General features: G+C 35.4%; 3 protein-coding genes across 3 annotated transcripts; 1 reads left to right on the top strand and 2 right to left on the bottom strand.

The window, feature by feature from the left end:
• The first annotated feature begins 1,950 nt into the window (after positions 1 to 1,950).
• Positions 1,951 to 10,412, top strand: LOC107812789 (phospholipase D delta). Its single transcript, XM_016637959.2, has 10 exons — positions 1,951 to 3,038; positions 4,869 to 4,985; positions 5,763 to 5,957; positions 6,252 to 6,533; positions 6,632 to 6,700; positions 6,836 to 6,983; positions 7,981 to 8,129; positions 8,599 to 8,763; positions 9,472 to 9,672; positions 9,847 to 10,412. The coding sequence occupies exons 1-10, from the start codon at positions 2,136 to 2,138 to the stop codon at positions 10,138 to 10,140; spliced, it is 2,523 nt and encodes an 840-aa protein (XP_016493445.2). The 5' UTR covers positions 1,951 to 2,135; the 3' UTR covers positions 10,141 to 10,412.
• Positions 10,413 to 10,495: 83 nt separating this feature from the next.
• On the bottom strand, positions 10,496 to 12,525 carry LOC107812786 (plastocyanin A'/A''). Its single transcript, XM_016637955.2, has one exon. It carries the CDS (start codon positions 11,245 to 11,247, stop codon positions 10,738 to 10,740), a length of 510 nt encoding a protein of 169 aa, XP_016493441.2. The 5' UTR covers positions 11,248 to 12,525; the 3' UTR covers positions 10,496 to 10,737.
• A 1,836-nt stretch (positions 12,526 to 14,361) lies between these two features.
• LOC107811440 (uncharacterized) lies at positions 14,362 to 16,279 on the bottom strand. The gene is made up of 4 exons (XM_016636366.2): positions 16,000 to 16,279; positions 15,823 to 15,908; positions 14,793 to 15,050; positions 14,362 to 14,709 (listed from the first exon to the last, which is right to left on the bottom strand). The coding sequence occupies exons 1-4, from the start codon at positions 16,109 to 16,111 to the stop codon at positions 14,542 to 14,544; spliced, it is 624 nt and encodes a 207-aa protein (XP_016491852.1). The 5' UTR covers positions 16,112 to 16,279; the 3' UTR covers positions 14,362 to 14,541.
• Between the last annotated feature and the right edge of the window lie 8,004 nt (positions 16,280 to 24,283).

Here is a 24,283-nt window from a genome sequence, read left to right as displayed (position 1 = left end):
TAGGCGGGTTGTGAGTCGTGACTTGTGAGGGTAACTTGCTTGATTTATAATTTAAGTAATGAAAGTTATCTTTAAGAGGGCACATTGAAAAAAATTTATCTTGGAAACTAGAAAAGAGGGCAAAACGAAGTTGTCTCTGCTTTGTTTGGGCTTGAAAGAATTAATGCACCACAATTTTAATAGACGAAATACATAAATTGTCCATTTAAGTTGTCCTCAACGATCGGACAAACACCTCAACTGAACCTTTTATTATTTTGACACCTATAGTCCATAAAAAATAAGCCTCATGAACACCCGAGTCCAACATGCCATATGCGTGAGTTACACTCGCCAATGACTTGTCAAATTAACCAATAAGAAAACGACACCTATAAATTGTACATAAAATCTGATAAATGTAATTAACAACAAATAAACACATTTAAAGCAACCCCTCCCCCCCCCCAACACATAGTCTTCTTCTCCCCCCCTCACTTCCCCTTTCTTTCATCCCTATTTTTCCTTATTGTACAACTAACCAAGTAAAGACCCCAACTAACCAATTTCATCCCAACCTTTCTGACAGAAGTTCGCCAGCTCTGGTAACTTGTATCTCTCTACCTTTTCGTCTTCAGTCTTCTCCCTCTCTTATTTATTTGATTCAGAACTTGGGTTTTCAATTATTATTCTTTGTAGAGTAGTCTAAATTTTTGAGTAATTTTTTTTTGAATTGGTATCTAGTTTGATTTTTTGATTCAAGCAACTGGATTTCAAATGTTTCTAAAATGGACGGATGAAGTAATTCTATTGAGATTCCATTCATGAATTATGAGTTTAATAATTTTTTGGTTAATGATTGGTTTTAATCTTATGAAAAATTTTGTTTTGCTAATTTGACAGCCATGTTGGTGGCGAAGGCGACGATAATGGCCAACTGATTCTGTAATGGTTGGAAGAAGATGTTGCCCACTTCAAAATAATTCTAAAAGAAAATAAAATTTGGTAGGCAACGTGTGTTTGGAAGTCACACGCGAGATGGGCTGATTAGGCCGGGTATTTACTTAATACTACATTTTATAGCTACTTGAAGTGTTAAAATAGTAAAAGGGCTAGTTGAGATGTTTGTCTGACCGTTGAGGACAACTTAAAGAGGCGATTTATATATTTTGCCTTTTTAGTATAACAAAATTAAAATTCGATTTAGAAATTCAAATGCTTTGGTAAATCAGTGTTGTTTTAAAATATGAAAGCGTAAAAGGAGACACTTTATCTATCATGAGGAAGATAAAGGTCTTAACACATAGCCCCATGAATTCTAATTATTACATATATACACATAATAATAATACTCTGAATCACATTTTTTCCTTTAATTATGCTAATACTTTCTGTAAGTTACAATCAAATACCTAAAAAACTCTCAAACAAAATGTTATACAACATATTAGATAAAAATTTCTCCGGTGTACATAAATCAATTATAAAACTCATAAAACTTGAAACCTAACAATTATATCGAGAAGCGTATATTTTTAGCCGTTTCAAAAAATAATAAATGATAATATATATTGTATTGTATATATTTATATTATATATTAAATATATATATATTTTATATACTTTTTGACTAGCAAATAATAATTAGTTTTAGACGATTTTGTAGACAAATTTTCGGACTAAGTTTTCTTTTATCCCGAAATTTCCGCTTGTATATTTTAATTTCTTTTACTTTGGAATAATCGAACAACAACAAAATTAAATAGGGCATAAAGGCAACTTTTAGAATCTTTTGGAGTATCTATTTAAAGACATTTTTGGAGTTTCTTTATTTATTCCAATCCTATCCTCCTCTAGAAACAAAAATATGAATTTTGGACCAATTGACCAACACATCGCATTGAACACGGAAAGCCGCCACGTGTATAGTTGATTTAGTGTAAACTGCAAATTCCAATGCGACCAGCGTGCGTGCCACCATTTTCTCTGCAATATGTTAATTTGCTAATTTTCTGTTTACTCTAACCACCTTCACACTTTTTCCACCTCCCGTTGGCTACGGCGGAGTACCACCATAGCCGGCGGTTTCCGTTTCAACGTTACCTTTTATATAGCTCATTACATCTAGGATCGTTTTTTTGTAATTATTATTATTAATGGCGGATGAGAATTGTGAAAATGTGATACATCTACATGGAGACCTTGATTTGAAGATTCTAGAAGCGCGACGGTTACCTAATATGGATTTGGTCACCGAACGTCTACGTCGTTGCTTTACAGCATTAGATGTTTGCCGGAAACCGTTCACTCGCCGGCGCCGGAAAGGTCATCACCGGAAAATCATAACTAGCGATCCGTATGTTACTGTTTGCTTATCCGGCGCTACTGTGGCGCGTACGCGCGTGATTTCGAACTGTCAGGATCCTGTTTGGAACGAGCATTTCAAAATCCCGCTAGCTCATCCTGTTTCCGTTGTTGAATTCCAGGTTAAGGATAACGACGTTTTCGGAGCGGATTACATCGGCGTTGCCACCGTTCCAGCTCAGAAGATCAAGTCCGGCGAGCTCATTGATGATTGGTTCCCTATAATTGGACCTTACGGTAAACCTCCAAAGCCTGATTGTGCTATTAGACTCCAAATGAAATTCACACATTGCAACGGTAATCCGGTATATAACAGCGGCATATCAGAGGATTACGGCTTAAAAGAGAGTTATTTTCCGGTGAGGCACGGAGGATCGGTTACTTTATATCAGGACGCGCACGTGCCAGATGGAATGTTGCCGGAGATTAAATTGGATGATAACAAGGTGTTCGAGCATAGTAAGTGTTGGGAAGATATATGCCATGCGATATTGGAGGCACATCATTTGGTGTATATAGTTGGGTGGTCAATATTTCATAAGGTGAAGCTGGTGAGGGAGCCAAGTAAGCCGTTGCCGAGCGGTGGGGATTTGACACTTGGGGACTTGCTTAAGTATAAATCGGAGGAAGGAGTGAGGGTATTGTTGTTGGTTTGGGATGATAAGACTTCTCACAGCAAATTCTTCATTCAAACGGTATGAAACTGAAAGTCTGATATTTGCTAGTATGATTTTCAATTTGCTAAGATTCTGCACCTTGGTATTATATAGCATTAGACTAGTTGGTGAGGCACTTTATAATAATCTACTTTAATATGCTTTCCCTTTTGGAACTTTACATGTTTGTTTGTTCATCTATATTGTACAGTGATAAAGTTCTCTACTCCCTTTTCCTTTATTGGATTTTTGTTCCTTTTCATTTTGGAAGCTGTTATTCTAGGCTGTATCTTTCCTTTTCTAATATGGAAAGTCAAAATTCTGGTTCTTTTTATGTTATCACAGATAGTCACTCAGAAAACCTGCATAAAACACCAAAAAGTCCCCAAACTCTGTCTCCCCTGAACTCTTACTACAATTTATATATATATATACTCCCTCCGTTTCAATTTATGTGAACCCATTTGACTGGGCACGGAGTTTAAGAAAAGAGAGAAGACTTTTGAACTTGTGGTGTAAAATAAGGCACATATATTTTGTGTGGCTATAAATTATTGCATAAAAGTAAATTGTTTCCAAATAAGGAAATGGGTCATTCTTTTTGGCACGGACCAAAAAGGAAATAGGTTCACATAAATTGAAACGGAGGGAGTATATATTTAAAAAAAAAACTTACTACAATTATATCAGTTACAAATATAGCAACCAAAATCATACAAGGCAATTTGGTGCTTCAATGTCCTAAAAGAACTCATCTTTGTGCTTGGAGTTGGAATGCAGCCCACAAAACACAATATTTGTCAGCAGTAAAAAGAAAAAAGAAAACAAGATCTACTGCTGACAATGACACTAGGAAAATAGAAACTGCTGTCACCTGGTGCTTCTGTTGTTGTGTCATATGAAAGGAAGTTGCTATGGACATGTGGCTTTTGTCACTCTTCTCTTTTTCGGGGTCCATTGGGTTTGTTCCAAATGATGTAGGTGGAATGTCCATCATGCTGGAACATATGAGAGGTAAATCTGGAAATGACACCTTTCTGTCTGTTTTGGACTAATGGAAGGAAGAACGGAAGACATTTGTTAGTGAAAAGATCCGACTTTCAAGATCAAGAGCTCATTTTTGGTTATTGTCTCTGCTTGTGTAATGTGACCTAGGAGAAGTACCCCACTTTTTAGATGCTTGGATTCATCTGTTGGAGGGCATGTTTTTCTTTAAGCTACCTTTAACTCTACTACAATGACTATGCTACCCTAAGACACTTATTACCCTCATAGACATTTGAAAGTTGATAGAATAGCTGCATATCTTCCATGAGCTCATTTAAAGCTTTTGTTTAGCCTATCCCATAACCTATTCTTTGAAACCACCAATAACCATTTTATTACACCTTACTGTGTGTATGTGCAGTCCCAAGTTACTTTGATTGGTCAAGTTGTGTTTGAAGTTTGGCAAGTTGTAGCCTGACTACAGCAGATGACTGTCTACAGCTTTGATCATGGCGATTAGTGGATTATATAGAAAATGTAGCTAGAGGATTATTGGTGCTTGTTTCCTAAATTTCTAAAACCCTTTCAAGAGTATATCCTTGGCAAATGAATTACGGACTGAACAGGGCCTTTCAAGGCCGTAACTGAATCGCAGACTGTGGGGTTCTGTAGCCTTTCATCTGGCTTACCTCTGCCTGTCTATGTTGCCCTGCTTTGCTAAATATTTGAGTTGGTTGTGGATTAAGATCTTAACTTTTTTTTTTTTGATAAAGTGGTTATGGTCTTAACTTAATTGCATATATTATGACAATAGCAACTTTCATGTACTTGATAGTCTTTTGATACTCCTGCTTCTGATTCAATGAGCTCTAAATTGTGCAGGATGGACTGATGTGTACTCATGATGAAGAAACTCGGAAATTTTTCAAGCACTCATCTGTCACTTGTGTGCTGTCACCTCGTTATGCAAGCAGTAAGCTAAGCATTTTCAAGCAACAGGCATGCTTCGTACCACACCAATATTTGTTTCTCCTTGAGTAAATGCTAGTCTACTTATGGACGATTTATGACTTTTAGGGACAACGTCCAAATCTTACAGTTTCTGATTGTGCAAGGCCGAAACTCAAAATTATTAGTCAGCATAGCGAACTGCTGCCTCTTCGTCTGTTTTGGCTCTTTGCCATTTTAATTATCATACTTAAGACCGACAATAAGAAAAATTCAATTTCTTATCTAAGATAGGAGATGCAGAGACCTAACATGGAAAGGTGTTTTAACTTTGTCGAAAATTTACTTAAAAGGAAAGGAAGAAAAAGCAGAGAGTTAAATATTCAACTTTAATATCAGGCACTTAAGAAATCTTTGTGTCGGATAGACATCTTACACTTAGGTGTAAGAGAGCAGGACTTTAGTGATTCAAATTAAGTTTTCTTTAATCCTTTCATCTTTCTTTTTTCTCTTTCTTTCATCCCCAAACAACCATTGACCTTCTCTACATTCAAAAACTTAATGGCAGTGCTTTTCTCCTGCCAAGAGAAAATTCAACTGGTAAGGCCGCAAGGATATGTAAATGTCTAAGATGTGCTTGTATATGCATTATACATTATTGCCGTGGAAGTAACTGGTGTACTGCCTCACTTTTTAGACATGTAATCACCTTTCTATGTGCATGCATAATATGGCTCCCTCCAAAGATATGATGAACTTTACAAGTCCCTTTCGTTTAAACCATCCAGAACTCCTGACAAATTACATTTCTGTTTATATGATATTTAGGTGGTTGGAACCCTTTATACGCACCATCAGAAGTGTGTGATTGTGGACACACAAGCCAGTGGCAACAATCGGAAGATTACAGCTTTCCTTGGTGGTCTAGACCTCTGTGATGGGCGTTATGATACACCTGAGCATAGATTATTCTGTGATCTTGACACAGTCTTCAAGGATGATTATCATAATCCAACATTTTGTGTGAGTATTTTTGACTGGTGGTTTAGACCTCTGTGATGTGCAATGTGATACAGCTGAGCTTACATTCTTTTAGTAACCTTGACCTGCCATGTTGAGAATATTCCTGCAAAGATATACTGTAGCATATTAGGCAATTGAAAATCTATTTCTTTAAGAAATTGATATTTTAGTTTTTTAGTTATCTTGATCTTTTACAAGCATATAAAATGATGCTATACTTGTTCTCTGAAAATCTATTTCCGAGTGCTCTCTTTGGCTTTCCTGCTAGAGATGTACATATTATCTTTTCAATAGGCAGGAACCAAGGGACCTAGACAGCCATGGCATGACTTGCATTGCAAGGTTGAAGGACCTGCTGCATATGATGTGCTCACAAACTTTGAGCAGAGGTGGAGAAAAGCCACAAAATGGTCAGAGTTGGGAAGACGTTTAAAAAGGATATCTCATTGGCATGACGATGCTTTGATCAAAATAGAAAGAATTTCTTGGATTATTAGTCCTTCCTCTTCTGTTCCGAATGATGACCAATCTTTGTGGGTTTCCAAGGAAGAAGATCCTGAAAACTGGCATGTTCAGGTTCATAAGAACTAACGTTTGCTTGACAAAGTAAATTATTGAGTTATTGATTAGGTTTAAGTTAATTCCAGCTAATATTGTTGTTTTAATGTTTATAGGTCTTCCGATCTATTGATTCAGGGTCTTTGAAAGGATTTCCTAAAGATGTTTTTTTGGCTGAATCACAGGTGCATATTCTTGTAGCTTCTTGTTTCTTGAAGTCCATACTGAAAGTTGGCTATCACATGCCACTTGTATATAGCTTTATTGAATTTGTTTAAGTTTCTTAATGGCAAAGGTCTTTGGTATTTCTGTCACTGCAGAACCTTGTCTGTGCAAAAAATTTGGTGATCGATAAGAGCATCCAAATGGGATATATTCAGGCAATAAGACAGGCACAACATTTTATCTATATTGAGAATCAATATTTCCTTGGGTCATCATATGCTTGGCATTCATACAAAGACGCAGGTTTCTTATTGTCACTATTGCAGTTCCTAATCTTACTTCCCATTGTTTATCTTCTTTTGTGCTTTTGGATTGTCAAAGTAAAGTAAGAACCATAACTGAGTTGATATATTACACAAAAGCCAATATTTCTGGCAAAATGTAACTTTTTCTGATTCTCTGTTTGGAGGGTTAGGAGGAGGCTTAGGTGGAGGGTGAATAAGCTTGACTGGAAGGGCCATTTACCTTGTGTAGTTATGAATAAATAACAGAGCGACGTAAAACTGTAGGCAATGGAACCCTTCCATTTCAAAAGTTGTGACACCTTCAATTGTTGAGAGAAATGTTGTGATATTGATGACAACTAGTTAAATTACGCTCATAGTTCAAATCCCACTACAGGCAAAAGAAAAGGTGATTTCTTTCCATTTGTTTAAGCCATTATGGATAGATTTAGCCGGTACCTATTATGGCTAGGTCGCACAAGCAGGTATGGGAGGATTATCTGAGGTGCTCACAAGCGTGCCCAGGCATTACCATTATACATATATACATATACATATATCAATTACCCATACTAAAATATTTTCCTTATCAGAAAAAAAATTATTTACCCCTATTAAATGTATTTTCAAGTTCTGGAAACATTCTGTCAAGTTTTGGAAGTGTAAGATAGGAAGAAGCTAGATTTTTCCTTGTATTTTCCTTTACACTTACCGAGTTTTATGGAGATAAACCTTTTTCTTTTAAGTTAACAATGTCAATCCACTGCTTCTCTTTCCTTCTTTTCCACTTTGTTTAACCAAACAAAGTGCTAAAAGACTTACGATGAGTTGAGATTCATCATTGCATGCGTACTGCTTCACTCAATAATGCCCATTAACACGATTCTTCTGAACTCAAGGAGCGGTATCTTAATGAGGCTGTTTGGTCTCCTAGAATACACCACTAAACATTGGTTTCCTTTGTTCTGCTTGCAACTTATTTTTTTTTAATTGATAAAACTTTGCTTATACTTTAGGTGCTGATAATCTAATTCCCATGGAGCTTGCATTAAAGATAGCCAGTAAAATTCGGGAAAAAGAGCGATTTTCTGTTTATGTTGTCATTCCAATGTGGCCTGAGGGAGTCCCCACTTCTGCTTCAGTACAAGAAATTCTGTATTGGCAGGTGATGCAGCGTACTACTCTTTAAATGTTAGCTTTGTGTATGTTATTTGACTGAGTGATTCTTTCAATAATAAAATAAGAATGTGATTTAGCTGATTAGTGGATAATTGAAATATAATGATCCAACTTTTCCGATTACCAGTTCGTAATTTGGTAATTCTTGTCACTAACAAGGCGATAAGTGAGCTAGGCGTGATAATCTGTTTAGTTTGGTGGATAATTGAATCGTTCGAGTTTATATCTACCTGAAGAAAAATGTGTTCTTTTAGGCTAAAGGCTGTTCCATTATTTGATGTTCAAGCCCCATTTACAATTACATTACAGTTCTTGTTCTTCAGTTTTCCTCTGTTTATTATGTCGATTTAGTTGTAGTTCTATGCCTGCGACGGGCGAGCTCATCAAATATTGTTCTCAGTTCCTCAAGGGTCTGTCTCCTATGCTGTATTCTCATTATCTTGTTTCCCTTGCAGAGGCAAACCATGAAAATGATGTATGGAATCATTGCTCAAGAGCTAAAATCTTCTCAACTTAAGGATGTACATCCTTCTGACTATCTAAACTTCTATTGTCTGGGTAATCGAGAAGAATTACATGGAGGATCAAAGCCAAACCCTGCTTCCTCAAATGGCGATGTGGTAGCAATCTTTCTTCTCATAATATCTGCCTATTCCACTTTCGCTAACCAATGCTTTAAAATCTATATGATGTTCTTGGAATTATTTATAGTTCTATGTGCTTAAGGATATTCTCTTTTCCTTTAGTTCTGCTATTTCTCCAACTATATGTGCTTGATTGCAAATTTGTAATCATTGAGGCAATCTTTTAAGTTAACTTAAAAAAATGTTGACAAGTGACAAGTATCCATGCTAGTTTTCTGGAATAAAGGAAATGAATGTGTTCTAACTCATGTGAAATGAAACTATTTCTTCAGCTGTAATTTTCTTCCTTTAATTTTTTTTTCTTGCTTATCTCACTAAATTGTCAGCTTAACCTCTTCACATTTTTTTCCTGCAAATAGAGTACCCATCAAGTCTTCTGTTCCCCATAATAAACCAAAAGAATATTTTTAACAACAATTTTTGACAAGTAATAGGAGCTGAGTCAAAATATTTTCCAAATTGCTTTTTGATTAGCATGGTAGCATCTGAATCTTTTTTTCTTTTATGTGACAAATATAATTTAAAAAATTTACCAACTTGATGTTGATTTACAAAAGAAAAACTCAAAAGATTCGGATTTGGTTGTATGAATCTTTAGAAATCTAAGACGTTACATCATTATAGATAGTCTTTTAAGTGCACATAATTATGAGAGTAATTCTGCCATGCCACCACTGTCATCAGATCTCAGCTTCCCAGAAATTTGGACGGTTTATGATTTATGTACACGCCAAGGGGATGATAGTGGACGATGAGTATGTTATTTTAGGATCCGCTAATATTAACCAAAGATCTATGGCTGGTTCAAGAGACACAGAGATAGCTATGGGAGCATATCAGCCTCATCACACTTGGGCTAACAAGAAAAAACATCCACATGGCCAGGTCAGTGAGTTTTTATTTCCCTCATTCTCCTTCCCAAATAAGGAAACTAGAACATTTTTGTGATGATCAAAACTAGCAAAAATAATAGCAGTACACTATTTGTTATCCATTCTAGCCAGTCTACAAAAGGATCTCCTTGACATATTTGATTAAAGTTAACAAGTGCGGCTGCAGGTATATGGTTATAGAATGTCTCTGTGGGCAGAGCATATGGGCAAGTTAGACGATTGCTTCACAAAGCCAGAAAGTTTGGACTGTGTGAAGCATGTGAATAAGGTTGCTGAAGATAATTGGAACAGATTCACTGCTGAGGAGTTCAAACCTTTACAAGGTCATCTTCTCAAGTACCCAGTCAAAGTAGATTCTGATGGGAAAGTAAGTTCCTTACCTGGTCATGAATATTTTCCTGATGTTGGTGGTAAAGTACTAGGAGCTCGAACCAATCTTCCTGATGCTTTGACCACATGACTCTTCCAGCTTTCTAATGCCCCCCATAAATTAAACCATTTTTCTAGAGAAACGGTTCTGTCTGAGTTCTGCGTCGTGTTCACTAATGTTGTTGTACCATTCTTTGTGTTTATAATGTAATAAAGCATCTTGTTCGTGATGACTTCAAGAATCCCTCCAAAAGTACAGTAACTAAAAAGATGATGTAATTTCAACACATGTACAGTGAAAATTTTCGGCCATTTGCTGTATAATCTGATCTGTGTCTGAAAGAATGACAATTTTATTCTTAAGTTTTTTCATTTATGAGAATACATTTCCTGTTTATATCACAAACTGCGACTATGTACTTGAATGAAAAATTCCATACAAGTCAGGGAAAAGGTTGAACTTATTAATTTAATAACAACATTACAGTCCAGAAAAGTTTGTATTAATCATAAAATGACATTATTTAAGTTTTACCTCAACCATGATACAATTCAAATCCCCAGCAACATCAATAAATATGCAACTCTTCTGAGTTCTCCTTACCTCAAAAAGAAGGACAATATTGAAATGAAAATGGTGAAATGATGCGAATTCAAATCAAGTTTTACGTGATACAGAGGTGAGAAATTAGTTTACAGTAACTTTGCCAACCATTCCAGCTCCCTGGTGAGGCGCACAGTAGAAGGTGTAAGTTCCTTTCTCACTCAAAGTGACAGAGTAAGTCTCCCCTGGTCCATTCAGATATTCCTCTTCAGGCATGGAAATCTTACTTACATCCACACCAGCTGGGATTTCATCTTCGTCAAATACAACGTTGTGAGGGAACCCGGCATTGTTCTTAAACGTAATTTTCTCACCGGCGCTAACACTGAAGTTTCCAGGAACAAAAGCAAGACCGCCATCATCGCTACCAAGCAACACTTCAATAGCCATGGCATTGCTAGCAAGCATTGCACTAGCAGCGGTGGCGACAACAACAGCACCGACATCTTTCAAAGATGCCTTTACGGCCAACTTGGTGACGGGGGTGGCAGCAGCCACCTTGGCGGTGGTGCTAACTCTGGAAGTTGAGGAAGCACCAGCCTTAAGGCCGGTGAAAGATGGGATAGCAACAGCAGCAGAGGTAACTGTGGCCATTGCACTAGCTATTTGAGAATTTGGAATCAAGAAAAGATGAGAAGGGGTTGAGGGGGTTTTAATATGAGAAGTTGTGGATTGAAGTACTGAAGGAAGCGGTTGATTCTTTTCATAAATGAGTGGTGTATACTTGTGGATGTTTAGGACTTTAGGTGATGAGATGATGGACTGTTATCTAATGTGAGTGGATGCTATTGGTTGATATGGATTATATTCATTCTGACGTGGATATGTTTATGTAAGGTGTAAATTGGAGGCCTCGAGTAATGTTGAACAACAAAATTGCTCCACTAGTAGAAGGAAGAAAATATAAATTTCAAGCAGTACAGTAGATTTTGATTTTGCATTATTTAACTTTTTGAAAGTCCACAATCACGGACCACATAATCTTTTGAAAATACTATTATCTTTGGCAGTAATAGATGTAACATGGAGTTTACTGTCTTCGATTTGAATAATACGTTATTATTATTGTGGTAGTAAACTAGTAATTAATATATGAATTGAGCTAAATGAAAGAAGTGGCAATTCATATTGCCATCCAATTCATTTGAAATATGTATATATATAGCTAAAAGGATTTAAAAATATGTAAATTTATGTTAAATTCAAGCCACTACCACACAGTTGGATGGGTAATTAACGATATAGAATTTCTTGTCCAATGTTTAACAAAAACTAGTAAAAGAACAAAAGTTTCCAATTTTGTGTTTCAACTTTGTGGCAGTATGTTAATAGAAATTAGTGCTCACTTTTTGCAGGTCGTAAGATGATACTGTCCAACTTCCATTTCTTATCTTCAAAAAGATGTCATTATCGGTAATTGTGTGATGTTGAATGAGACACGATTAAGTAACCAAAGCCTCCACAAAGGAAAAAGGAAAAGAAAAAAAAAAACAATTCGGTGCACTAAACTCTCACTATAAGTGGGATCCGGAAAAAGGCCGGACCACAAGGGTCTATTCTGTCTCCCTCCAAAAAGGGAGACATTTCAAAAAAAATATACTTTCCTACGGAAGATTAAGAGAAAAATTTAACATGTACACGCAAAAAAGATTATTGCGCAAATTTACCTGTTGCAGCACGATATAGTTATTTTTAGGTAACGTGGTCGTGTAAAAAAATCATTTACACTCTAAATATATAGAAGTTAAAGTATATTGCTCAATGTAGGGTTCTTTATAAGGGGAGAAGACTAACCTGTAGTTCAAGAATTGATGCTCCAGAGTCCATGCCCATTAGTAAATTGACTGATGACAGAATAAGCTAGACATTACCAAACACTTTCCTCTAAAGTTTATACTCATATTTATGCTTCTTGTTGGGTACTTTAACGTACTGCCCTTACTCCTGTTGTACTGCAATTGCACTAAGTAGTTTTTTGGTATAATCCTTTAAGGCCTCTGCCATCTAAGTGCTCTTCCAATTAACATCGTGACATGTATGACAAACCGGAGGCGGAGCTAGGTTTTTGAGTTCACTGTTCTCGAATCTCGGTCAGTAACATTCAATTGATCGGTAAGGGTTTCCCTATAAGTAAAAACTTACGCGCACAAACATGTGTTTATAAATAGACTCATCTCACTTAGTCATGGTTAACTAATACATGTTTTCACCTAATAAAATCACTTAACCATGATTAATTGATACAGTTTGGTATAAACACCCGGGTGTTTGTACTGATGGGAGACATTGAGTACCCAGTGAAATAGCGAAATAGCTAAGGTGTGTTGCAAGCTGGTCCAAACAACTGTTATCAAACATATATGTGTGTGCGCATGCACCCTTGTAGCATGGCCAAGCACAACATGATCTAATCAGATTTCTACATGCTCATCCCAAGGGACATAGCACAAAAGGATAATCTACAGCATGATAAGAGTGTTTTCATATATTCTTGTACCTTTGAAAAGCCTTCAGAGAATAGTAGTGATGACAAATGAGGAGACTCTACCCCCCCCCCCCCCCCACAACCCCCAATCATGTAACTTCTGAAGAACAGAGTAGGAGGAGGAATTAGAGGCAATGGCTTGGATCAGAGGCAAGGCAACTAATGGAATTCCACTGTTACACAATCCTATGGCAACAATGAGATACATACAAGATAGCGCATCTTCCTCGCCTGCTTCCCTCAAATATGATGAAACACTACAAAATCCCTTCTTCCTATGGTAAAAGTAAGGAAGAGTTAGCGCGAAGGATACTAAACCTCAGACCATGTCACCAAAGGGTAAGTAGGAAAAGCCACTGTTGGCCTTAAAATGAAGTGCCCAGTAACACAGTTCCTTCAATCAAAACCAAAATCAAGCAATCTTCTATTCTAGATAGGAAGTTCCTTATCCAAAAGATTCCCTAATATAAGCAACTGCTGCATCAAGCATCAGTTGTGCTCCGTCTTTTATTAAGTTAAGGTTGTAAGAGAAAAGCTACAAGTTCCAGTTCAAAAAGCGCTGCATCTAGAGCTGCTTTTCATTCCAACCCAGTTACAAGACTTAAGAGAACATTTTCTCAATCAAGAAAAGCAATGTTGTTGTTTTCACCCTTTCTGTACCATATACTTCTCGATTTCTCAAGATCACATCAGGCATATACAGCCAAGATGGACCAGCAAAAACATAAACTCTGGTATGACAGTCCAGAGATAAAAAATTGCTATGCTTTGCGCAGTAAAAGCTAACGGGAAGGAAGGGGGAGGAAAACAGTCTAGTTCTGAAGGGACAATGAAGATGTCATATGCTCTACTTTTACCTCATTATCTGACTCTTATACTCGACGGAGATAATCAGTACCCATCTTTTTGTTACTTCCCCCCTACAATCCCCACCATGTTCACCACAACCAACCATAGTGAATAATTTCAAACCAAAAAACACAAAGAAACTATAGAGTTAGCAAGCACATGAAAACAAAAGCCAAAACTGGCTGGAATTTTGATGTCCAAGCACAAAACAAACAGCATAGATAGAATAATCGTAAGAGACGCTTTGATTAGAAAATACGGAACAAAGTCGTCACATATAAGAATAACAGCAGCACAAACTCATGTGAAATCTAAAAACATTAAGGAGCACAGAGCCCCTCATCCAAACAAATCCCACAATAGAACTCGAAAGATTTAAGATCAACAAAGATTAGACATTTGGACATTCATATTTCAATTTGTACAGATTCAATTATTAACATAGACATATTAACAGGGTATACTTGTTATTTACAGTCACATGAGGAGAGAAATTGCCTAATAGAAGCAATGTAATGTATAACACTAATCTCTACACATCCTTCTACCAGACCTTACAAAAGGGGAAAGATGCCATCGTTGTTGTCATCATCCAAATCAAAATACTTGAAGCCAATATCATTGTCCGGATTCGGATTGAAGTTGGGGCCGACGTAGCATTTCATCTCATGAAACAGGTTTAAGTTGTCCACAAGCTTGTGAAACACATTGCATCCACAACACTGCCAAAACAAGAAACCAAACAAATTAAGTACCATATATTACAGGCTCAATAGAGGTAATAAGGTGATTGTAAGTCAAGTACCTGGACAAAAACAGTGCCATCAGTATAAGCATGGGGATTGATGGCACGAGTGGTACGTTGGCCACAGACATTGCAAGTAAAGGCCACACGCATACGCCTTCGTGGAGATTTAGTAAAGAGTGACCAAGGGAAGGTGGAAATTTGGTCTGTATTGGATTCAGAATCTGAACCAGCAGGCACGGGTGGCCCCTCCATGCCTGAGCCAGTAGTCCAGCCTCTTACATTAGCCGCACTAAGGACCAAACCCATCGCAGCATCCTGGTAAAAAATCCCAGAACAACCAACTGATCAGAACCCCGAATTCCTAAAGACCCAACAATTTAAACTTCATGGACACAGGGATGAGAAATGAACTCCTCCCATCGCCTGGGAGGTTACGGTTTCATGTTCTATTTCACTCCCTAATGGAACCTTTGTATGATCGTTCCCCAACTTTGTGAGGGGCTGAGGTGTAGTTGTTATCGTTATTCTTTTTTAGTAACCCCAAATTCACCACAAGTTCGTAAAAACAAGAATTTAGACAAAGAACGGAACTTTGAGGATGATTATTCAAAAACATTCTAGCACGATCCACCAATTGGAAAAAATCCCCACAACTTTGCGGAAACCCAACAATTAAATCAAATAAAAAAAAGGAAATTCGAGAGAGATGAATCAAAATTACCTTAAATAATTAGACCTACAAAACCTCAAAATCACCAACAATTTCGTGAAAACTCAACAAATTAAAAGAGAGAGAGAGAGAGAGAGAGAGAGAGAGAGAGAAGGAAAAACTGGGGAACTCTGAGGTTGATGAATCAAAAACACCTCTAATAGAGCAGACCCACAATCAGAACCCAAAAATTACCATAGTTTCATAGAAACCCAACAACTAAATCAAATAAAGATAGCAACTTTAATTATAATAAATCAAAAATACCGTTGGATAGAGCAGACCCACCAATCAAGATCCCCAAAACTACCACAATTTCGGGCAAACCCGACAAAATCGAAAAAGGTTACAACTTTAAGAAAGATCGATCGAAAATACCTTGGATAGAGTAGGATTATTGAGGATTGGAACGATGCTGGTGCAGTCAATGGCATCCGATTGAAAATCAGGTTCATTTCCATTATCTGAAAAAAAATATAAACAAAAAAATTTTGTGTTAGAAGTAATAAACAATGATAATAAATGAAAAAATATGAGAAAGTTTAGTGAATATACTTTTACGTGAAACGGAAAACTTGACAAATTTACGGGAAACAGAAGAAGGAAGGTCTTTGGATTTAGGAGAAAAGATGGAGAGAGAAGGGGAGTAAGACGTGAGAGTTTCCATGGCTATTACTGAAGTTTTTCGGATTTTTATTGACTTTATGTTTGCGTCTGAGCTTGTAACGAAAATGAAGCAAGAAAATTTTTTAATATACTGTTGGGTTGCCGACTTTAATAGTACTAGTTCATCAAAAATGAAAGTGGAAAATATCGCGAGCTGAAAAAGAAAGACAAGTTTACAAGAAAATAGAGAAGTTGTTATAAATATATATTATGGATGATACCTGGTATATATTAGAGAAGTTTACAAGCAGCTTACACAATAGGTTGCAGTAACAACTTACAAGCAGCTTACAGTAGCAGCTTGCAGTAGCAACTTACACAATAGCTTCCTTTCTTCCGTAAATAGAGGAGATTTCAATTCATTATGTGCATGAATTTGAAGTTGAATAATAAATATCTCTCTATACTTATCTTTGATTTCTTTACTTTAAAGTCTTTATTTTATAACACGTTATCAGCACGAGACTCTGCTATTTTGAGCTGTTACTTCAAATTTAATTTCTATTTCAGTGTTCATCTCCGATGTATGGCGATGCTCTTACATCCGTGGTAGATCTTGTTCATTCCGAGCATCATAAAGCAGATTATATCCTTGAGGTGGTGAGCTTTTCTTCTTGGCGGTAAACATGTGGATATCACTTACGTCTGAAGTGACCAAATTTGTGTGAAGTAATTTGAGCCTTTTGTTTATATTTGGTTTAATATCTTTATCATCGCTTGCTTGGTTATATGCTACATATACAGTACCTATTTTGGTATTTATTTCCTTCATCCTAATTATTATAATAAAGGATTATAAAGTGGATAACATTGTTAGATCCACTTAAACTCCAGCAGAGTTTGCAAGAAATATATAACCATCAGAAGTGGTTATGTTTTGTATATCTCATTGTAACTAAATTTTGTTAACCACCAGAAGTGGTATATGCATATAATCACCAGAAGTGATAATTTAGGCTTTCTATGGGTACAATTGAAGATAAGTTAGAAAAAAAAATTCTCCATATTACTTGCATGCCTCGATTTGCTCCTAAAGTAGCAACATTTTAAAAGAGGTTCTAAGCCATCACACGATTTGGTGTAATTTATGTACGTTCAAATAATTATGTTTCCGTTCCCTAAAGGATGAGAACTTTTGATAAATATTAATCCATTCCCTGAAGTGAATGTGACAATATTAATAAAGCTCGTAAATATGAACGCGCTTTTGATGTAAATATATTACAATTCACCTCCAGAAGAGGTAATATGATTGAGAGAATATATACTCAATATTTCATATTTTAAATTTGCTCCTTAAGTAGTAAAACAATTAAATTTTTCTTCTGAAGCAGGAAAATATTATGAAAGTGTGTCTTTTTGTGCTTAAATAAAATAATAAGCTATCCAAAGTTATTTTTGAAGCACATTTTCATTCCGTGGAGTGAATAAGAAATTCCACAACTCACCTCCTAAAGAGGTAGAATAAAAAAGGATATAAATCTTGTTTTTGTGGCATAAGGATCATTGTCGCACGTACCCGTTGTACGTAAAATATCTTGATTTTTTTTATTAAATATCATTCCAAGGCAAAAGTATTCTTGTAGAATGCTTTCTACTACAACCACATTAGTACATTATGGTTAGTTATTGAGTTCCCCGAAGGAAATAACAACTCATGTATCTTATCTTAAAGGACGCAATGACTATGTGATTGCCGCATTGATACAAAATATTTAGATGTTAATGGTATTTCTCCTTGAAAGAGATATTTGTCACGAAGTTAATAGTAGAATATTAACATTCTTGATTTTCGTCATTTATAAATTTAGAATTGGCTTTGTATTGCCTATTTGATTATGATTTTCTCTCATGACACCAGAAGTGTTTGAGCAATATTTGGTAGTACAAAATTTATCAAAAGCTTTATATGTTTGTCTAGAAGACATATGTCACCAGTAGTATCCGATAAATATTAGATTGTGGATAATGAATGAAGGCTCTTGAAGAGCTTATATATAAATATGTCATTCATATTATATGATTATGGTCAAAACACATGTTGTAGTAAACTTGAAGTTTACTAATACAAATGACAATCATACTCAAACTACAAATGATTGAAAATCTTCGTGTTTTCCACAATCATAGAGGGTAAATATGTATGTGAGAAGTTACTCGCCTTATTATTCAATTTGTACTACATCATGTATCATAGTAAACCAGAAGTTTACTAATGCAAAAGCAGCTACAGTAAATCAGAAATTTACTTATACAAAAGTAGCCGCAGTAAATCAGAAGTTTACTAATGCAAAAGTTTGTGCCATTGTAAACCAGAAGTTTACTAAAAGATAGCGCATGCCATGATAAACTTGAAGTTTTCATTTTCCATTTTTAAATGAGCTATTTGAGAATTCAGATAAGCATATACTGAAGAACTAGAAGATTCTTCAAGAATTCTCCTGTGTTGCTTGTTCTCATAATAAATTGATTATACCAGCTAAAGTTGGGACTAAGATCCCTGATTCTGAAATATATAAAGGTGAATATGGGCCCATTCACCTATCATGTGAACCACTTATAGATGCATATATAAGATGGTTACGTGTGTGTTCATTGTCAACCTGCAGTTTGGCATTTGAAATTGCTTTTCTCAACTAAGAGCAAAACTTTCAGATTATGAAATCAAGACAGTTCATCTTGATAATGCTGGTTTATATCCAAGCTGGTTTAGCATTGAATACCTCCTATTAATGGTTAAACCATTGCTTATGAGAACAAAGCTTCATGTGTTGGTCTAAGATTTTCTAAATTGCATATAGCAGCACTTGTATGCATCAGACCAATAATATATGATATGTCCTCCCCTCACAATTGGTTTAGGATCAGAATCTAAATATTTTTACTATCTTTTGATGTGTGATATATGATTAATTTCTCTACCACAATGCACAAAGATATGTTTCCCAAAAAAGATTGAGGATATATGTTAGTTTTTCTAACATTTGGGGGATGGAATAAACAGCTGAAAAATATGCTATATGAATCGAATTATCATTAATATGATCCTCACTTAGAAGATAATTCAAGTAAAATGCCATAAGCATTTGCTGATCTAAAATAAAATATCATATTTCTGCTGCAAATGCTCCTATTAAAATTTAAAGTTCCTGAAGGATAAAGTTTACTGTACGCATGAAGTGTGGTAGACCAATCGATTCTAAAGGTAACAATCCTTGAAAAATGATAAGGAGCTAATGATCAAAATGATCATAATGAGGAGGAAATGAGTTCTAGAAGAGCCCAGGACATAACATTTTATGAAACTCCAGAAGAAGTTTAGGTACCTGGAAATAAAAGAAGTGATAAGATCTCAATAAGTTATGTCGCTTGCGAACCGATGCAAAATGATCGTTGACGATATATTTGATACAATATAATGTACAATACTGTAAAATATTGTGAGGATCGAACCAGTAGTCCAGACACCTGAAGATGTCATGCCATTTAAATGCGAGTCATAACCTATATGACTCATTTGATCAAATCTCTATAAAGATTCCTGAATGATTTAAAATGCCTGAAGCATATTCAAAATCTCAGGAAATGTACTCAATCAGATTACAAAGATCTTTGTACGGTTTAAAGCAATCTGGGCGCATGTGGTATAATCGCCTCAGTGAATATTTGCTGAAAGAGGGCTACATAAATGATGTTATTTGTCCATGTATTTTTATAAAGAAAATGGCTTCAGAATTTGTTATACTTGCTGTTTATGTTGATGACATAAATCTTGTTGGAATTCCAGAAGAGCTCCAAAAGACAATTGAATATCTTAAGAAAGAATTTGAGATGAAAGATCTTGGGAAGACAAAACTTTGTCTTGGTCTGCAAATTGAACATTTAGTAGACATGATCTTTATCCATCAATCTGCCTATACAACAAGGGTCTTAAAAATCTTTTACATGGACAAAGTGCACCCATTGAGTAAGGTTTTAACGAGGCACATAATAATGAACATCCAAAGGGGAGTGTAATGAAAATATTATTGTGGATGTCCATTTATCACTCCGTTGTAGATAATCTTCCTGAAGAAGATTATCCATTTAGTACTCCATTGAAGTTTTCTACAAGCAGCTGATGCAGGCAAGTTGCAAGGAACTCAATGAAATGACTTGTAACAACTTCTTGGTTTGATGAGATTAATTTAAATCGATCTGAAATAGTGGTGGATAATATTCGCTATGAACTCAACTTTTGAGAAGATGGTATACAAGATTGGAATGCGGAGACTCAGATATTTGAAACAAGGTTTTCATCAACGCGAGTAAAATACGCGATGCACTCTTTTTTCCTTACTAAGGTTTTTCCCATATGGTTTTCCTTATAAGGTTTTTAATAAGGCACGTAGCAATGCGTATTACTAAATATGTGGTTGGATTGAGAATAATACATATCAATGCATTGAGAAATTTTGGCTCTTTACAAATTTATTTTTAGTTTTATAATCTTTATCTCTTGTTTTACATATATGAGATTTATTTTTACACATAAGATGCCATTTACACATAAGATATTTAAATATTATTTTCTTTAATTCAAAATTGTAAATGACATGATGTACAAACTTGGGCATATATATATGGAATTTTTACCTCCTATCAAAGGTTAACACCTTATTTATTTTAAATAAATACCAAAAAAAAATTATATTCTATAGATACCTTTTAAGGTTTATAGCAAAATATTTAATTTTGGTTACCTCCTAGCCCTAATCCACTAAATACGCTAATCAGTTATAATATTTTCTTTCTTTCTCTACTTTGATACATCCCATTCTCTTCTCCCTTCCCATTAAAATTTTCGATTCTCTTCCTCTTCTCTGTCTAGTTCGCTTGCGATTTCTCCTCTTGTAGTAGGAGAATTGTTAGAGTATAGTTGCACTTGCGAGATTAGAAGGACGAAATTGACTGATGGAATTCAAACTTTGGACTTTTTCCCACTTCTCCTGCATCTTCTTATACTGATGAAAATGACTCACACCAGAGTTAGAGATTTGAGTTTTCATATCGCCCATGGAATGGCCGACAGCGTTCGTGACCCCATTTGTAATTTTGATGTATGGGAACAGTGAGATTCAGGGTTTTTGCTCGACGGCAGATTCGCCGAAAATTAGGGTTTGTTCTTGAACAAAGACAACAGAGTTTGGGGCTGAGCAACTTGATTTTATGTTAATATATTTCAATGTATCACGCTGTATTTTCATGTATTTCATTGTATTTCATTGTATTCATTGTCTTTTTTTCCCATTGTAATTCAATGTATCTAGTTGTATTCCATGTATTTCATTGTAGTCATTGTCATTTTTTCTCATTGTATTTCAATGTATCCCGTTATATTCTATGTATTTCATTTGTATTCACTGTCTCGCTATATGCCATAAATGTATTCATAAGTTTTTTTAATTAATATAATTTATGTATTCAGATGTATTATATATTTTCTCTGAAGATTGCTATATTTTTGGGGTATTTTTCGATTGAGAATCTTTTTTATAACTGAAAATACAAAATTGATGTGTATAATTGAGTTTGTTGAGTTATATTAGGAGTCTATTATGTTAATTGATTCACTTTCCCTTTTAAAAACAGTGTAATCCCCTATTTCACGCCGTGAATACAGTCGAATACAATAATCTGTCCAGCTGTAATACCATGTTTCACTCCATGAATACAGTCGAATAACATCGAGTACAACAACTGATTAGCTGGACTTCCCTGATTCACGCCTATTTTTGCTACTGTATTCATGAATACAATAGCTTAAATACATCAAATACATCTTATAACCATATAAAAGGTATCTATAATCCGTAATATAGCAAATGGTATCTATAAATAGCTAATTACTACTAAAAGATAGTGCTTTATGAAAATTTCCCTATATATATTCTTAACAAAAATCCAAATAATATTTGACGCTATCTATTTAAGTTTTTAGGAAAACTTCCGAACTTTGCGCCCAAGCCCACATTTAATTGGGCTTCCATAAAAAAATTGGGCCAGTAATGGGCCTGACTGGACTTGAGCACTGACCGGTAAGCCCAAGTATTTGAGTATTCCAATTTCCAAACCAAGTTGAACAGCTTATACCGGTGATTAGGCGCTAAAATTGTTTTGGATCGTGGGGTTGTAGTATCTGAAAGTAAAGTGACAAATTTTTATATTTTACGTTCATTAGTCTTTTCACAACTATAATTCTCTAAATCAATAATATAATATATTTGATCTGTAATAGTTCATTAAAAGTTGTAAGTTTCCATTTTCTGTTGTTGTAATAACCTATGAAATTACCATTAACAACAAACTTTATACAACTCAGGAGCATCTAGTGTCATAGCCACCTCTTAGGAAGGGTTCTATGAGCATCCAGACCTAAAACTATCAAGAAAACCCCAAACTAATTACATAACTTTTGAATCAAACTATAACATTTACTAGTTTTTTTTGAGTGTTACACTAATCCTATCCTTTCTCTTATCTCCTTCTGAATCTGTATAGCAAAACTTGTATTTATATTTGTATTTCTCAAAATCTTCCAGTTTCGCACTTGCCATGTATGATAAATCATCCCACCCCATGTTGTTGCCAGAACCTCTTTCTTGAATTGCCTCCAATGTCTTCTTTTTATCCACTGTATACATTGCATCACTCCTTTCTTCTGTATTGGTATTCCTGTCCAGGTTGTCAATGCATTCTATGCTTTAGTGATCTATCTACATTCAACAAACAGATGACATTGAGTTTCCCTGGTTCCTTCCTCACATAAGCAGCATTTGTCACTTTCCACTTGTATATTGAGCCTATGTAATCTTTCCTTTGTAAGTAGCTTCTCATGGCTTGCAATCTGACGAGCGCAAAACATAATACGAAATTGATGCTCGCTAATCAAATATAGTGTAGTAAAATATTGTCTATACAGGGATTGGATTTAAACAATATTTGAGTAATTTATGGTTTAAATGCTATTCAAGAGGATCAACACTTGAGTTAAGTGATTATGAACTACGTTAACTACTAAAGTAAAACAATTGACAATTGACAATAAGGAAGTAGAGATTCACAGAGTTGGTTTCTTATCAATGTGAGGAGTAAGGGTCGTAACAGGATAGGTGCAAGATAGCTATTTGGGACTTTAACTCTAGTTAATTCACTCTAATATTCTAATGATTCTCACGAATTCACTCGATGATTAGTTCAAACTTGTAGTCAGGACTCCTCTCTCGATTAAATATTAACTCTACGAGATGAACTAATATAAGCATTATGAATTATACAAGCATGCATTAATGGATTGATCCTTAGGAAAACGTCTCTCGAATATTCTCCTAACTTGATTCAATCGACAATTCAACAAGTTCTTTCAATTACTTAAGAGAATCAATAAATTAATCAAAAAAAATAATGCAAAGATAATCACCAAGATATTCCTCTTTCGATTAAATAAACTACTGAATAAAGTTACAACAATTCAAAACTCTATAAACGAATTCAGGTACGAACTAAAGTTAAAATCCACAAATATTTATCAAAACACCATATCCGTTAAACCCTTAGGGAAACTACTCCATAATCATGGAGAAAGTCATCACAAATATAATTAAAGAATGAGAAAACATCAATCTCACGTTACAATCCAAACTCCAATATTGAATTGATGGAAAGATGATGAAATCTCGTGTCTTGTATCCTCCAATGCTCTCCCAAATCTTCCAAGGTCAAAAAAGTCCCTTCAAAAATGTCTTTTTGGTGTATTTATACCATGCAAGAATGAGTCCGGATGAATCTACCATTTTCAAGCCGAAATAGAACAAATACTGTGAGAAAATCACACATGCGCACCGTTCCATGCACCGCCCCATGCGAGGCATTAGTGGAGCAGTTCAAAGACCTATGTTTTCACTCTGCGGGAATTTTGCACTAGTGCCATGCGCCTCGCTACGCATGGCGCGGGGCAGTAGTGCAATTTTCTCAGAGTAATTTTGTTTTCTCACTTTTTGACATCTAGACTTGATCCTCGACCCCCGAACGTGATCTCGACTCAGTTTCTTGGGCTTTTACTCAGACTTCAAAGCTCCAACTTGTTTAAATTAACTCCAAGTTATCTTAATTGCTCTAAATCATTTCCTGCAAG

The sequence above is a fragment of the Nicotiana tabacum genome, chromosome 12 (genome assembly GCF_000715075.1).
Source record: "Nicotiana tabacum cultivar K326 chromosome 12, ASM71507v2, whole genome shotgun sequence".
Taxonomy (NCBI): Eukaryota; Viridiplantae; Streptophyta; class Magnoliopsida; order Solanales; family Solanaceae; genus Nicotiana; species Nicotiana tabacum.
Note: the sequence above shows the minus strand (reverse complement) of the source record. Positions and strands in the feature narration are given on the sequence as shown.

Coding starts and splice junctions, on each gene's coding strand:
- LOC107811440 (XM_016636366.2), bottom strand. CDS start 16,111: ATGGAAACTCTCACGTCTTACTCCCCTTCTCTCTCCATCTTTTCTCCT. Junction 15,909..15,999: donor GTTTTCCGTTTCACGTAAAA/GTATATTCACTA, acceptor ATTTTTTTTCAG/ATAATGGAAATGAACCTGAT. Junction 15,051..15,822: donor ATAATCCTACTCTATCCAAG/GTATTTTCGATC, acceptor ATTTTTTACCAG/GATGCTGCGATGGGTTTGGT.
- LOC107812789 (XM_016637959.2), top strand. CDS start 2,136: ATGGCGGATGAGAATTGTGAAAATGTGATACATCTACATGGAGACCTT. Junction 6,701..6,835: donor TTTTTTTGGCTGAATCACAG/GTGCATATTCTT, acceptor CTGTCACTGCAG/AACCTTGTCTGTGCAAAAAA. Junction 8,764..9,471: donor CTTCCTCAAATGGCGATGTG/GTAGCAATCTTT, acceptor CACTGTCATCAG/ATCTCAGCTTCCCAGAAATT.
- LOC107812786 (XM_016637955.2), bottom strand. CDS start 11,247: ATGGCCACAGTTACCTCTGCTGCTGTTGCTATCCCATCTTTCACCGGC.